Source organism: Plodia interpunctella, chromosome 14 (assembly GCF_027563975.2).
Source record: "Plodia interpunctella isolate USDA-ARS_2022_Savannah chromosome 14, ilPloInte3.2, whole genome shotgun sequence".
NCBI classification, from domain to species: Eukaryota; Metazoa; Arthropoda; class Insecta; order Lepidoptera; family Pyralidae; genus Plodia; species Plodia interpunctella.
In genome coordinates this window covers 3295563-3312576 of record NC_071307.1, presented here as the reverse complement: position 1 = coordinate 3312576, position 17014 = coordinate 3295563, and the positions used below count along the sequence as shown (strand labels likewise).

The 17014-nt window shown below is 34.9% G+C and overlaps 1 protein-coding gene and 1 long non-coding RNA gene across 3 annotated transcripts; one reads left to right on the top strand and one right to left on the bottom strand.

Moving 5' to 3' along the window:
- The first annotated feature begins 4405 nt into the window (after positions 1-4405).
- LOC128675505 (uncharacterized) lies at positions 4406-15954 on the top strand. Of its 2 annotated transcripts, none has more exons than XR_008405289.2 (3): positions 4406-12261; positions 13403-13616; positions 15331-15954. It is a non-coding gene; the product is annotated as an uncharacterized LOC128675505 (long non-coding RNA). The 2 variants fall into 2 exon arrangements; XR_008405288.2 differs by having other exon boundaries at positions 6884-10167.
- Positions 12366-13272, bottom strand: LOC128675504 (enhancer of split malpha protein-like). The gene has a single exon (XM_053754956.1). The coding sequence runs from the start codon at positions 13185-13187 to the stop codon at positions 12711-12713; it is 477 nt and encodes a 158-aa protein (XP_053610931.1). The 5' UTR covers positions 13188-13272; the 3' UTR covers positions 12366-12710.
- Positions 15955-17014: the final 1060 nt, after the last annotated feature.

Here is a 17014-nt window from a genome sequence, read left to right as displayed (position 1 = left end):
AATTATTCCATTGTAATCATCATCCTCCAACTGCAATTTAAAAATAACAAACGGCTCTTAAACACAGTAGCAATGACTCTCGCCCGCAACACCTCGCGATAAATCATCTCCAATCTTATTCTTACTTTCAAATAAAACGAGATCTGTCCCGTCCCTTTCACGGTCCGAAAGAAATTCGAACGATCACAAATTATTGTTGGTTCTCGTTACTTTATTGCCATATTACTTTTTGCTTTTAGTTTTCGTCCTTGTCTTCTGCGTGAGCTGGGCTCGCTTCGTCTCAGTTCCTCTCGCGGCGGTCGTGGTAGCGTCTAGAGCACGTGCGACACGTTAAAGGCAGATCGTTCCCACGGTCGCGCTCGGGCCAGACGGTCCCCGTCCCCGCGCCCGACCCCCTCGCTCGCCCTCTGCGCGTGATCCGACTTCGGACACTCGTGCCAATGAAATAAAGTGGCCGCACACCACGTTCCAATTGCAAAACACTATTCAGTGATATTGAAGCGATGAAAGTGGCGGAAATGGCACCTCTAAGAGTCGTGCTGCAGCAATGCTTTGAAATAGCCAGTTGTGTGCTAACGGAATGAATATCTACAATAAGCACGCTTTTATTAATAATTGGGTCATTATAATACAAAATATAGAAACAAGAGATCTCAATTTGAATATTGCATCATTGGATGTATTGCTTCATAATAAGACGTTAAATCGACATCAGAGATCGATTTCATTAATGCATTTGGAGCTAAGATAAAAAGCTGTCGGTGCTTATCTGCCAGTGAGACGCGAAATGACGAAAGCTATTATCGAAGGTGTTCAAGTTCATTAAGGCTGTCCAGTAGCTAGATATTGGACGCCGGTCAATTAAATTGCTTGGTTCTTGATGCTTGACCAACCAGTTCCTAAAGATTACCTTAAAAGTAATGTTGCTTGCTTACGGTACAATGTTTTTTTAAAAGTAAAGGGGTTTTAAGAACTTAAATATCCTTTATTTAGTGTAGGGACCTGTTGTTCTCAATACTAGCGTGAGATTCTGCAATCAGCCTTAACTCACAAGAACTCATGACAAAAAGTGATATCAGCAATATTATCTACCAAAACCAACGTCGACCACAAAATACTATAGGTACATAACAACTAAAAATCAGATCAAAAAAGTAGTCTCTACAAAAAATTGTGTAAAAAACAATACTTTTCTGAATCCTTAACGATACAAATAGCTATAACCTCCTCTTTAATGTCGTCAACAACATATAATAACAACGAAAGAATGCTATTCGAGGCGATGTCCCGTGCTAACGACGCAGCGCACAAGGCCAAAGGCCGCGCCGGGGTCGCACGCGCACGACGCGCACTGTTTTATTAATGGGCCCTCGATGACAATGCACAGTTGGATTCTTACCGAGAACTATTTGCTACAGTTATTTTGATGGGAAGACGAAAGAGGAAGACGCATAATGAAAGCGTGATCAATTGGTCTATAAAGAAGTTTTTGGGAGAGGTCATGTGATGTCCTGTATTGGTCTTCATGTGGATTATGATGATGATTTTTAAATAAGTTTTTGAACAACAGAGTACCAGTGAACTACAATAATATATTTACTACAATAATGTATTTTGGGAAAGGGTTATATGGGCCTGAAAGTTTCTTACAAGCAGGATAAATCTATTATTTTTGGTGTAAACTTTTCTATGTAATAACAAAGGCTGCGCGTGCGACGGCACGGTCTGTGTCGACCCTTGATCGTGCGTGCCACGCATGTCCACTAGACCCGCATTTGTCATTGCTCGACTTTGTAACAAGCAGTAATTTAATGTTAATCATTTGTGTACATTGGTTTTGATTATGAGAATAGAAGAACTTTATGTGCTATGAGAAAACCAAATAATACAGGTATTTTTTATCGGAAAATATAAATATTATTAATTTAAAGATTTGTTATCAATTTTAATATGAACTTTATAATAATATGATTCAGTATGGAGTTACAAATTTTTAAACATGATAATAATAAGATTTTAAATGCAACTTTCTCGTGTGAAGTAGTTAATAAAACGGTATTGTAGGATGGTAGGTTAACAGTAAGAAATTGGTAATCCAACCTACCATATCCATAACTGCTGTTATTAAACAGCAATGGTGTATTGCCAGAATAACTTTCCGTTTAAAGTTTAACTGATGGTTACCAATTTCCTTTTAAAATGAAACGGGTCGTATGAAACCTTGAAATTTGTAATAACAGAATACGAAGTATAGCCCCAAAAATTAATAAAAGTATGTTACGTACAGAGTGATCAAACTGATAAGTGTTCTGCTTTTTACGAATTTATATACGTAAGGTTAATTAACCTAGGTCAGGAAATAGGTATTTTTTAAAGATCAGTACTCCAAGAGTTGCTATGGAGAAAGCTAACCTCGCTGTATGTGAGCATTACACGGCTGTGCTAAATAGGAATCGCATAACGGGTTAAATAAACTGTAAGCTCTTAACAGCATATTATAAGACTTACTTTAACTAGTTATTATGCTACTTTGTTAGTAAGTGAGAAAGTAGCAAAATTTCCTGTTATTATACTTATACTACACGACATGGACATATTCTTGAGCCATGGCCTTGTAAAATACCTGGTGATTCAGGTTGCGTGCCACTTACATTAAAGGTACCGAAGACGGTGCGAAGTGAAGCAGAAAAAGTAGGAAAGCGAACTCTGGGCTCCGACGCAATATGTGTAAGGAAGAAAACGAGATGTGCTGTATTTAATTGTACGTCCATCAAAAGAGAAACTGAACTGTAGTTTGTAATAACGATAATATTTTGCGAAACAAATAATAAATAATGTTAATAAACACCTTTATTTCAGTTAAAGTAACGTTACTCCTCGAATATGAAGCTTGCGCAGGCGCACAACTTAGCGGAAGTAACATTTTCTCTTATCATTTCATGGCTGTAAAATACGCGCACATCACATTGTATGCGAAATTGCCCATTTAATGCTGGTATATTTTGTACTCATATTCACTATAACAAAGAGCCATGATAATTTCCAACTTAACAGTTCTTATTTATTAACCCGACGTAAATTGTTGCGAATTATTATACGAACAGTTGAATGGTCGTTCCAATTATCAGTAAAATATTACTCATGTTTACCCCCTGGGCACTTGAAGGCTCCAGTATATTTATCATTTAAATAAAACTTTTTAAAAATGTATATCGTATTTAATAACAGCGTCAGTTTCACACGTATAGCTTTCTAATAGGTATCAGTACTGTAAATCAAATTGTTATTATTACAGTAAATTTCTGGGAACCAAAGGCATATTAAATATTTACGACCGTAAAACACGATATAAACAAAAGAACTTGCATATCTAATCATAGGTAGCCCTGAGAAAAAATGTTATAAATCGTAACAATGCGCTTCCTACGCGCGAGAATTCTCAAAAGAATCGAGCAGCTAACGGAGCGCGATCGATTATCATTTTCATACAATCGACTATCTAAAGGTCACGCATAATGCCATTCAGTGTACACATAGCGTATATTAATCTGTATTGAAGAAACTGTCCACAAATACACAGCAAAACACTATAACTTGCAACATCTGTAAAGAGAAAATTAGACTCCACGCATAGACTACATAGCGTTGTTTTTCGATGAAGTGTTCCATTTTCAAATATACTTTTCAAACTATTTGTTATCAATGAAAATAGCATATAGGTTACTGGAATGTAGCATCTGTGTACACTGGGTTAAGGACGAAAATTCCGAATTTGGGGCCTTACACGCATGCGTATCGTAAGTAAGGAAGCGCATTGTTAGGTCACGTTCTCACAACTCCCCTTTTCTTCGAGGGGGAATAAATAATTGCACTTTTTTCTGTCGCATATGGCCAAGGAAACGGGGGATTGTGCAAGATCGTTCCCACGGTTCGCCCCTCGGGCACAAAGACCGAGGTCAAGAAAAAATACGTGCCAGCATAATGCGGGGGTTTCTTTGTAACGGCAGATGTACTTCCAATCTAGGGTTAAGTGTGGAATCGCGTGTAAAAAGCGAGTTGATTGACGTCATACTGTTACTGATTCTCATGAGGTTTTTATGACAGTGAAGTTTGGTTGTTTACTTTCTTTCTAATTAGGCACTTAGAATTTTGAATACTTTCTACTTTCATAAAACGAACACAAGTATTATGAAGTTAAGGTAAGTTTAAAGTAAATAGTCAAAAGGTTATCATATTCGTACAAAAAATTATTACAGAGATCAAGTGCATATTGTAGAGATCGAGTTTTCTACGTCTCTGTCTGAAATTTAGTAACCCAGAGTGATTAATACCCGTATCCCGTGATGTAAAAACCAGAAAAATATTCACTTCTCCAAATCAATGAGGTGATGAAACGAGCACACATTGGTGTTTCCGCCGAGTAATAAAGTATTATTTTTTTACATTATTTAATTACAAAAATACAATTTAAATAAAGATTCAAAAAATTATCAGGCAACTGTAAAATGCATTTACAGTTCAAAATATTTTTTGCTATAAGCATTTCAAAAATATTGCCAAACAAATTCTAAAGGTTCCAATTTCGAAATCACTCGCCAATTCATTCGGTTGCCATTAGAGATAAAAACTGGCCGACAAAAAAATTGAATTGCACCTTTTCTAAGGCGTTCTATATTTGAAATGCGTCGCGTTCCCACGATCGCTCGCGCCAGTTGCGCGGTCTTACCCCTCGATCTTACATTCTTTTTTTTTGCCATAATAGAGGTGATGTTTGTAAGGAGACGGCTGATGGGGAACCATTTGTTTTTATTACTTTAAGTAATTTTTGCTGATTTATCTTTTCATAACATTTTCTATAAGATAATTAAAATTATAAGTGTTTTCTTATAAACAGTGCGAAGAGTAATTTTAACTGTATTTTGGTCGTTTTTGTAGAAGCACTAAACTCTTAACTAAACTGGAACTTTCCGTTTTCCCATGGTTACTACAGAAAAGTTACAAGTGTGTTCACAAACTTTAAAACAAACGTTTAATTACATAAACAAAGTTTTCACGCGTACTTAGTTCTAAGTAATCATAATACACAGTCAATCAATAAGGGGCATGTGCATAAAAAGAACTTACTAGAGTCTTCACCTGTAAAAAAAACTCAAATTTACCGCTCGAAGAATAAAGTCCAATTTCGTATAAACCACTAACTGAAATAGAAATTACTCCATCTTTTGAAAATGGAACCTTATTCCGAAGTGTTTGAATTCAAATTGAGAACTTGAAATTGATTCAGGTTTAAACGAGCGACGACAGTTGAGAAAAGAAGAGCACACATTGCGTTTTACGCAGGATCCGTTCCCACGACCCACGAGACATATGGCGCGAGCGCTGCACTCGCGGTGACGCGTGGGCAAAAAACATCTCGGACTTAGCGGATCTATGGCTGACTATCCATAAACGGAGATAACGAACCGGTATAATGGATGCGTTGTCACATACTGGCTTTTTGGACGTCATGTTCGAACGATAAAGCTTTTTGTTATAGACATTACTTTACGGTTTGGAGATTAGTCAGATTTGTTATTTGATGCGGCACCATTAGTTTGGTATTGATTGATTGCTGGGAAAAAGCTGCTATCAGCGCCTTCCATACTGTATTTTGTTTACATCACAACTCTTTTTAACAAATCCAATTGTAATAAAATTTGTATAAAATCAAATTAGTAGCAATATGAGTTATGGTTTTTGAAAATCCTTTGAAAATCAATTGCTTTGATTGTTGAATGCAATGATTGACCGGTAAAAATTAATCCTATTTGTTTGTATTGAAATGTTTTATTTCATAAGTATATAATAAATGTTTAGGTATAACAACTATTATAATTAAAATATATTAAAAACAAATATGTCCTATATAATAGGGAAAAAAAATGCTGTTTAATTTATTTATTTTCCATGATATCGGTCAACTAAATGTTCAAAAATTTCTAATCACAAATCGTCAGTTAGTAACAGAGTCCACAAATACTGCTAAAAAATAATTCTTACCAATAAAAAACCAAGGTCAGGCGAATCATTCCAAATTTGAATTTTGGAATATGTTTTTTAGCGGGGCAGGTGGCGCGGGTAGCGCGCAACTGTCGCCGTTCCCACGATCTCGCACACCGGGCTTCTGCCATACATCGCTGTATCTGTATACGACCGTGTCTTGATTGCCAATTATAAAAATTATCCAAACATTAAATTATTGTTATCTTGTCTTCATTTATTTTTTGAGATTTTCATAGCTTAATTGACATATTAATTAAACATTTAGCAAAGAAGTTTATAACCTCTAGTTAAACACATAGCCATCTTAGTAAATCAAAATTAAAACATTGTTTTTAAAACACGTAAATATAAATTGGTAAATAACTATAATTCGTTCTTCGCTCTCATAGAAGTGTCATAGATCGTTCGGTGATCTTTCGTAGACGTGCTACGAAAAATCGTAGCTTGTCTACTCCGCCTACGCGTTGTAAATGGGTTATAATTTTTTTCAAAATCAATTCCTGCTTCAATTATAGGTTATACATTAATAAATATTAATAAATGAGTTACAAGGACATTAATAACATATGATGTATTTATGTTTCAATAGAGTATATCGTGATACTTAATACTAGTTATTTTTGTTAAATTGTAATATATCGAAGGTAGTTACTCGTAACTTAAATCACAATTATACCTATATTCATACAATTATATGTTAATATGTATGTAAATATGTCATTAAAAAAATATGACATGCGTATGTCAGTTAATATGAGTATGTCATACTAACAATATCAAAACAAAATTGATAGAAGCCACGTGTTTGCGCGTACGCACGACATGACACGAGACTGCCACGCGGTCGTCGGTAGCATTAAGGACTATTTTCCTATGAATTTCCACCACTTTTTAGAAAATATGCACCTTTCTACATTTTAAGAATTCTGCATTTCAAGAATCATAATAGAAGTGAATTTCGAAATGTCGACTTTGAACAAATAGAAATAACTATGGCATTTTTTTTTCAGACCTAGATTTTATTTCTGATACTGAAATTTATTTGAAAAAGTTTTTTATTAAATGGGCAAACTTGAAAACATTATACCAGATACATTTGACAGCGACATCTCTCGTGATCAGTGAGAACTAAAACCAGAAGGGATAAGCCTTGAGGAGCGTCGAGTATTGTCCATTTATTTAGCTATGTAAGCTATCATTCTTCTTCATAGTCGTATTCCTCATGGCTGAGGGTCGTGGTTGTTACGTGGAATGAAACACACACAACAACTTTCTTGGCATTATTAATGGAGTAGTTTGCCATTGCCTTCTCCATTTCACACACAAGTTAATAATCAGCCTGTGTGCGGGTTTCCTCAGGATTTCCTTCACCGGAAGCTATCATTATTGGCCACTATTTTATAACTGACAGATCTGAAGAAAATAATCGTATTTTTCATGTATTTCAATTATTTTCATTATTACAATTGCAACAATGTGGTTATTGATATTATTTCTATGTTATCATAAATTGATGGGATATTAGGAGTGTTACACCGCTTACTTGCTGATAAAATACCAGATAGCCTAAGCCTAAATGTAACATATCAAACAGATCAAACGGAAAATAGTGTTTCATAAGTGTTGGATAGGGCTAACTAAATAATAGGGCCAATTACATCAGGTAGATTTATGTAACTAAAATTAGTTTATATGACATTTTATCCGAAAGTGATGAAACAGACGCTTTAAATTTAAAAAAGTAAATATATTATACAATACCAAGAATACATTCCCCTATTTGAAACCAGAAAGATTCGTAATAATAATACATAGACAAGGGGGGCTGCGTTTTTGCAAGACAAGGATTCGCAGACAATGCTGCGTAATTCTCTAAGGGTCAAAGTTTAAGGAATAAAGGAAGAGTCCGTGGGAAACAAGGAAATATTGGGGTGAAGCTTGTATATATTTTGATACCGTTACAATAATAGTTCAGTTATCCGAGTGTCATCGACCAGGAAGTAACGGGAGCTGTAAGGAAGTGCGGAGTATGTTTCGTGGAGAATATTTTAAAGTTCTTAGTTTTAAGAAAGTGTTGGCGGTTCCTAAGTATTTTATTTGTTTTGTCAGTCTTTAATAATAAGTGCAAAAGTGAAGTTACCGTGAAATAGTGAAGTGAGAAATGTGTAGAGTTTTCTAAATGTGTCTATATCATTGAGTGGGCGTTACTAAATAATTCTATAAAATAGAGAGTATCTTTATATTTTTTAAAAAATAGCTTTTTAAATTAAGAAATAATTTACTATTAACTGTTATTTGTTTTGGCAATTTTTTATTATAACACTGTTTAGTACAACTTTTAGTATTTAAAAAGTTACATAGGAGTAATAATTATTTTTATCGTTTGGTTGCCAGCAACAAAAATAAATTGTGAACTATTTTAAAAACTATCGTTTCGTAATGAACATACTTTCAGTGCTGTGATATGTTTATCATATTACAGGAAGTATTTTAGTACAACAACTTAGTAAAAAGACAGAAATTCCTAAACGTACAGTAAATAAGTTCATGGCATGTTTGGGCACGAGACTCCAGTCAGCGCTGAGCTATGTTGTTTGGTTGTAGTATAATTGTATCACTTGTGTAATGAAAGTGTCGTAGTCAACAAGAGCGGTGACTCATTACTGTTAGTTTTAATTAAGGGAAAGATTCACGAACTATTCAAAATTATGTTAATATATACGAGTACCTACTTAACGTAACAAATCATCATAAATGTAGTAAAAATACTCTACTAAGTATTTTTACAGTACATCTATTCAAAATAGTAATGCTCAATTAATATAATATGGTTAGAAATATAAAAAATATGCCCTAGTTTTAAATAAGTGAAATCTTATTTCTATATACAAAATTGATTTTGCAGCATTGGCCACTCAAAATAATTCTATTTTTAAATATTTAAAATTAGAGCTCAATTTTTTGATCGTAAAATGCTAAGCCTTAACGCTAGGGAGCCAGCTCATCGTTGACGCAAGTCGCGTGTTGACTCGGTGGTCCATCATCTGAGCAAACACCTGATGATATCACCACTCAAATCGATGGCTCGCTTGCTCAGGTGTAGTTCATTGTTCTATTTTGAAGCGGTTCTTGTGTTTCACTGTGTGGGCTCCGAAGGTCTGATACGGGGCCAGTAAAAATTGTTTAATGTTTGATCGCTAACACGAGTCGAGATAGTCTCAAATGTTTCATTTAAAATAATTTAAATAATAAAGTTATATCAAAACTTTTCTTAGTATATTCAGTACAAAACAGTTCAGTGGTAATAATGAATAGCCATATAAAGGCCACAGAGCAGTAGGAACGCGTTCTGATTTTTTCCGGCTGTAATGGAACTCTAATTGCTCCCGGAGTAATCTCGATAACCGCGTGAAATGCTTCTAAATGCCGCTTTAATTACTTCTGGCCAGTTCATACCTTCGGCACCCCTACAGCAATTTAATTCTAATTGAAAACTAATTAATGGAGCTCAGCGGCGCAATCTTCAATTAGCTATAGATCATTATTGTTACAGGTTTAATAATACCCTCTCCGTCCGGTTTTAATGACCCTTCACTAAAATGTACTACACATGTGTAACTACCTAATACGCATTGGTAAACTGCATTCCATTGTAATGCACGTGTCCAAATCGAAATTGGAGTTTGAAAAAAAAAATAACCCAAATTTTGCAAGAGTTGCGGAATTCGAAATAAGGGTTGCAAAAAATCCTTTTTAACCCGAACGTCCGAGCAGTGAACACGTGCAGTCACAATGCATCGATGAGTCACGATCGAGCTCGATCCGACCGTGTTATTAAGTCCGGAGAAAAAAGATAAGCGTTCACTCGTCGTGCCGTCAAGGAATTGAACATCTGCCAAAATTTCTCACGACTCGGTCGCAGTAGTATTATTATGTCCACTCGCTACCCGCGTATCCGTCCCACGCATTATAGCGAGATGTTGCTCTGATAATTATCTACTAGCGGTATAAATATGATCTGTTAGTTGTTTTTTTTAGGTTCATTGTGTAAATGATAGATTTTCGTTTTATTAGTCATTCATTATGCATTCTATTATATTTTACAACCATCATTTATTTCACTGTGTAAGTATAATATGATGTTTGTAATTGATTGAACAGATTAATTGGTATTTGTATGATGTGTTTAATATAGTCATGAAACATAATGAAAAAATAATTGTGAGACTTTTATGCACAATTTTTTGGAGAAAATTTCCTGGTCATAATTTTTTACAATTTAATCATTAATTGTATGACCCATAATGAGACAAAGCTTTCATGATAAGTACTAGTGAGATGCAAGTAATGGAGTCTATGACATATTTTTGTGAAATATTAATAATTTTCTCCACTCAACTTGTAATGGTAACTGTTTTCTCTGTTTTTTATACTAAAAGATGTTAATGGATTAAAGAAGTTGTATGTGTTTTACGGGAATCCCGTTACATAGGTGTTGTAGTATTTTATAACTTTAGTGCTAACATATACATACTTATGGGTTGTACCGTATTATTCCAATGTCGTTTTTCTGAATCAAAATTTTTTGCCTGCTCATCTGATTTACTACGCGAGTACTAAGCTCATTCTACGACAATAATTTCATTTGAATATCCTATCAATATTATATTAATCGATTGTATTTGATAATTAAAATTGGTAGTTTTAGATGAGCGTGGAAAGTATTTCTGAGGAATATTGAGTTTAATTAAAATATTGTAATTGGGTGAGCATGGATTCTGGTTTCGTATACGAGATGAATTGGATCAAATTATATTTAAATGCATTACTTACATGTTCATAATATAGTCAATGTATTAGATGCATGGAGGGTAAAGTTGTTTTTTGTAAAATTATGTTTAAACTAAAACCAACTAATACGCATGTTTTAAAGAACATTTAATTTTAAAAGTCTTGTTTAAAAGTGTATCATATTTTAGGAAATCGTAGATTATATTTTTTCGTTTGTTGACACTAAACAATGATACTAACAATATACAGGTAGGTACTTTTACTAATCGCATGAATGAATATCTAAACATATATAAAAATAAACATTTTACAAACGACTTCTTAGTAATATAATAATGAATAAGTTATTGTCATCGTTACCATTTGCATCGCAATGAAAGTTAACTTTTGCACGTGCACGCGCTAATTCATTGTTACACGTCCTATGATTGTTTACCTGACAAAGCCTTGGAATTGTGCAATAGTAAAAAAGGCTTCAATGGGGAGCAAGTTCCGACATGCTTCGATTGGATGGAAAGCTTGCAGGTTGAGACTTGTCGAGACTTGTGAGGTTTTCTTGCTTAGGTTGCATTTATTTTGCATTGTGATGAAGTAGTGATATGTAGAATTTTTTGAAATGTATGGTAATGATTACATGGTCAACCGTAACTTGAAAAAAATTGAGGTGCTTTCCTGAAAAGCTTAGGAGCTAAAACTTGGTTCAAGAAGGGGAAGAATATAAATATATTTACTAATTAATAAACTAACAATTTAGTAATCAATTTTCGATTAGATTTATAAATGCACTGTAAATAAATGTTTTTAATTTGTTATTGCATTTTTAATATCTAGAATCGTGATGTGCCATAACGCATGTGTGTAGAGAGTTATGTATAGTATGCAATTATATTGTACTGTGCAATTCTTCGGTTCGTCTGTAGAAATAGTCGCTGATTGTGTTTTTTTTGTTAGGTACTTGGCTTTCATTTGAAATACATCTATCATGCTCAGTAATAAACCTATATTTGTATTATTATTTGTTGAATGTTGTAATAATCATAATACAGGAAGTATTCTATTATTGCAGTTATTATAGCACATGATAATGTAACTATAAATGAGAATGTGATGTATCATCAACTATTAGAATATCATCAACAATCGCCTGATTCAAAATAAATCAAATATAATTATCTAAACTGAGATAAAAAGCGCGGCAGCAAAAAGGTTTAAACCCAGTAGCTGTGCCCGGGGCCGTGCACGTGCGACGCGCGGGGCCGTCCGGCCGGTCGGACCGGTCCGGGCACGGCGCGGCCGGCCGTGGCTCGCGCCTGCGCCCGCGCCGACACTAGTCTGACGGCTTTTTGAAATCAGAAGATTTGAAACTTATTGGAATTGTATTGACTGTTCTGGTTTTTATAATATTGATGTTGTATATGCTTTCGAAGTGTAAGATATTGAAAATTATTGCATCTAATGTTGTGGTTTGTGAATCAGTATTAAGTGGGTAATGTGTTGTCTTATATTAGGGATGAAGAAGTAAAAGATAGAAATATATTCAATATTCATTTTTATTTTCAACGCTTTTGACACAAAATTGAGTCAAGTTTCAATAAATTATTAACCCTAAAACAATTAAAGCTTAGATAAGGAAGATCACATTAAGCTCATTACAGCTACAGTTTATCAATACTAAAAATGTGTTTAAAAAATATCACAACACAATCGAAATACAATAAAAAAATTAAAGCTTTCGAAGAATTATCACGTTTGAGTGCTAAACCCTAACTTATCCCTATATGGCACCTTGAACTACCTAAAGCTAACATCACAGACGGTTGCAGAAACCAACTGGCACTGGTTTCACTGGAAGACACTGATTGTTGTGGTCAGAAGACTTATGCTTGGACCCAGCGGTCTTGGTAGACGGGGTACTGCTGTTCGGCTGTCTGGCACTCTGTGTAGCAGTGTGCTTCTGCGAAGTCTGCTTCTTGTTTGGAGACAGTGGTCCAGAAAAAGGTGCCGGCGTCGGTCCTGGCGAAATGCACTGGGATGTAGAAGTTGTCAGGGGTGACTGGCACAACGTTGCAAGTGGCGTCTTCGTTGTAGACGAGGAAGGCGGCTCCATTCTGGCACGCTTCCATCTCAGCGTAGATCTTGCGTTCGAGTAATTCGTTGCTAGAGTTCTGCTCGTCCTCGTAACACGTGTCGCAGGTTTTGGCGGGAACTCGCTTCGTTGTTTTCTTAATGATTTTCATCAAAGGCTTCAACAGAGCCTTGAAGCCGCTGTTCTTCATCTTCTCGCTGTTATATTTGTTCTCGTTCATCGAGTTGTTGGTCGCGATGATGTATTCGTTGTTGGCGTAGTAAGACATATTGGGAAATTTGTAAAAGTGGAGAGCGCGTGTTGCTAGTGAGATCACAGGCAGGAATGTGGGGCTGCAGAGGCCGGCCGGGCTTTTATACCCGGCGCGCCGCCCCCAACACAAAAGCTCCGCGTACATGAAAAGCTCCCTTAATGTGTGCGTGGGTGTATCAAGTGGTTTATTTGATATGTTTTTTTATAACTCAAAATGTTTTGCCCTTTCAGAAATTGTGAAGTAGTAAAGATAACTCAACTAAAGGATTGTAAGATTTTTATGCTCATGAAAACTGATTTTAGTAATGACTTTGATGACCATGGGAATTATGTAATAAGAAGGAGCTAGCTTATGATAAAGAAGTATTTTACGTACATTTAATAGCTACAATCACAAGTTTGAAGATTCAGGAGTTAGAAGAATAAGAAATGATTTCAGAAAGAGGTAAGTACCAAATTATATAATTTTTATGTTAAAATCGAATAAGAAGTATATTTCGCAAATAGTACTCTAACTGTTTATGCTTAGTATTTTTTAAGTCAGTATTACTGTGAATATGTACCACGGGTGAATACGTATCCTAGATACTGGATTAAATTAAAATGTACTGATTAAATTATTAACCTACTATATAAAAAAGTGACAGCTGCGTATTAATATGCGTTACAATAATCAGTTGACCCAATTTTCATGAGAAAATTGTCCACGTGCTGTACACACGCCCAACTGTGGGTAAACAGCACATGTTGTTCATAACCCCAGCCTACAGTCCCGCGACAATGCGATTGTTATCGACCCCTGTCCCGCCGGGGTCACTAAGTCACCCCGGGGTAAGTGGGGAAATAATCGACCCCTCGTGACTTCGCGCTGCTCACGCGCAAGTCACGTGACAACTGACGTCACCGCGATTAATAGACATTCAGTTCATTTATTTCATTTAGATTACAATTTGAGATTTTTCATAATGCGGTTTTTACATTAAAAGCCGTCATTAACGCTTGAGCGATTATATCTTTGGTCGCATTCAACATTTCTGTTAGATATTTTCTGTAATTTAACTCTATCTTCGAATCAAACATTTGAATTATTCAAGCTGTGTTCATTAAAATTATGTTAACAAAAAGAACTATGAAACATGAAATGCCACCTACACACAAAATATCCAACTCGTACCGGTTCAAACACGTATGGTTTTTTCTTGTGTCCGAAGAGAGTATTACAAAAAAATTAAGTTTAAAAGAAATCAGTGTAGCGGTGATAGTGGTTCCTCAGCCAATGGGGTGCGCGCGCGCAGGCAGGTGTCGCGATCCGAAGGCTCTCGCACACATATGCGCCAGTTTAAATATACGACCACTGAACACGTGCATTCGAAGGGGATGAAAATATGATATCGCCATCAACGTGAGCGGGAGAGTGAACATTTTTTATTGATATGAATAGATTCACGACTCCCTCATATCCGAAATAGGGTAACGCAAAGGCTAATTTGGTTATTGAAAATTGAGGGGTTGTTCGTGGGAATGCTCTTCGCTAGTCGGTTCCCAGGGTTGCTCGCACATTGACTTTTTTTCGGCAATTCGAGATTCGGAACCGCGACAGATGGCAAGCGTGGAGCGATCCCGTTCTGCTTTATAATAAATCGTATGGGTATAGGAATTAAACATTCCATTTTGATGGCTCAGCGCGTTCGGGGTGGGGGATGAAGATGTAAACAAGTGTAAAAGGGGTCAGTGGAACTCGCCCGGCTCTATAATTAAATGTCTATTAGAGCCATTTTAAGATTATTAGGGATGATTGTAAGGGGTGAATTTTCATTTTTAGTAATCACAGCAATCTAACGATTGCGTGGGAGGATTGTGTTAGTAGCTTCGTTGTAAATTACTGTAAGTCCTTAGGGGTAGTTTATTTAAATTACTACTTGAATGAGTTTTTAGAAAGGGTGAATGAGGTTTCACATGTGAAACACATCCTAATCCACGGACATGATTTTTTGTTATCGTTTCTTTTAAGACATCGTAATTTACGTGAATATATCAATGATACTAAGGATATCAATCCTTCTGGAACTTTCTGCCCCATATACAATTCAGACAAGATGTTTTTCAAGAGCATTCTTCAAATAATCTGTTAAAAATATCGATAAATCTATTTCTTTCAGTGTCGAGGCATATTCTTGGTTCCCACGGTTGAAGATGCAAAAACCACCTGTGACAATGGCCAGCTAAAGAATAGGACACTTGCTTTCGTCTAAAAAGAGAAAAAGTGAAACGTTGTAGGGACCCATAGGGAGACAAGTGGAACCGGGATGAACCCAGGACCCACCCCAAAATATGCATTGTTTGAGTCTGCACTTGTCGCATTTAGAGGGGAGAGAGGTCACACTGATTTTTTGTTATGAATTTAATATTTTATTCGCTCAAGTGCCTTAGTGACTAATGGAATTTAATAGAAATGATTGTTACATTTATTGATTGTTTTGATTTTATTGTTTAATAAATACTTCTGAAATTGTTTTAATGAACGCGTTGGTAAAAAAATAGCAGCAAACATTATTCCTTCATAGTCATAAAAATTTTGACAAAAACTAAAATTACAAACATTTGTAATTATTTTGTTATTTCATATGTAATTCTAATATCGTGTTTTGTATATATTTACTTAAAATGCAGTTCATCCTGTTAAATAAATGGTCTTAATTACATATATGTTTTATTTGTAGTAACTTTATTTAAATTACTCTAAAACAATTTAGCAAGTCCAATAAAATGTATTAAGATGTAAAGATTTTTTACTATTATTCTTTCACCCACAACCTAAGCCAAAAATCTAATTTATAACCGTCAAAATGTAAACCAAAGCGCATCTATTGTTAAATCGAGTGTGGGAATTTCAGTTACGAGATGATGAAATAAATATCGGGGGTGGAAAATAAAAGGCAATGTATAAATCACCCCTAATCGCCCCTTTGTTGCTCGTACGCACTTGTTGCGTCACCCAACTGTATTGGATTGTGCACCAAGATATTATTTTCAGCTCAGAAGATATCATCAAAAATAAACTGAGCTTTACTGATCACAAAATAAGTATCACAATATTTCAATACTTTGTTTCGTAGTGGTAATTGTATCTTGGTATTGTAAGGAATACGAGGGTGGATAATTTTAGGGGTTGCTAAACAATTTATCCGAATCACAGGTAAACTCATTTTGAATTGTTACAAAAAACACAGGTGATTTGGCATTTTATAAAAGTTTTCTTTCTTTATCAGTTTCACCATCTTTATACTATATCATATCTTTATACTTAATACATGACTATATCTGATTAATATTTGAAAGATTGGAAATGACTACGATAATTCAAATATTATACTTTAACTATTCTGGAAATATAACAATATATTTGAGAAATCTTATCATGATTTCGTTTAACTTTTTTCAATGTGAAATATAAACATTTATAGGTTTTGGTATTGTTATTTTATTGCACTGATTCAAATCATTGCCTTTGCTGGTTTAAATTCTGTTCAAATTTAAATAATTGATAAGTATTATGTTTTTCGCCTGCTAAGAATTTCTTTAAAATGTTGATTAGTGGAAATTAATTTTAAGTTTACCCAACTCATCTGCATCTTCCTTTATCATTTCTGCAATAAATAACACATAAAGGTTAAAATGATTTAGTTGTTACATAAATAATTAAATTTAAACTAAATTTTATTAAAATAAAGAAAAGATAAATAACGGAAATAAAGAAAGAACAAGCTTATTTCGTTCTTCCATTTTATTTACTAGATCTTTTTTCTAAAACATCATTATAACTCAGGATTATAGGGAGCAGGA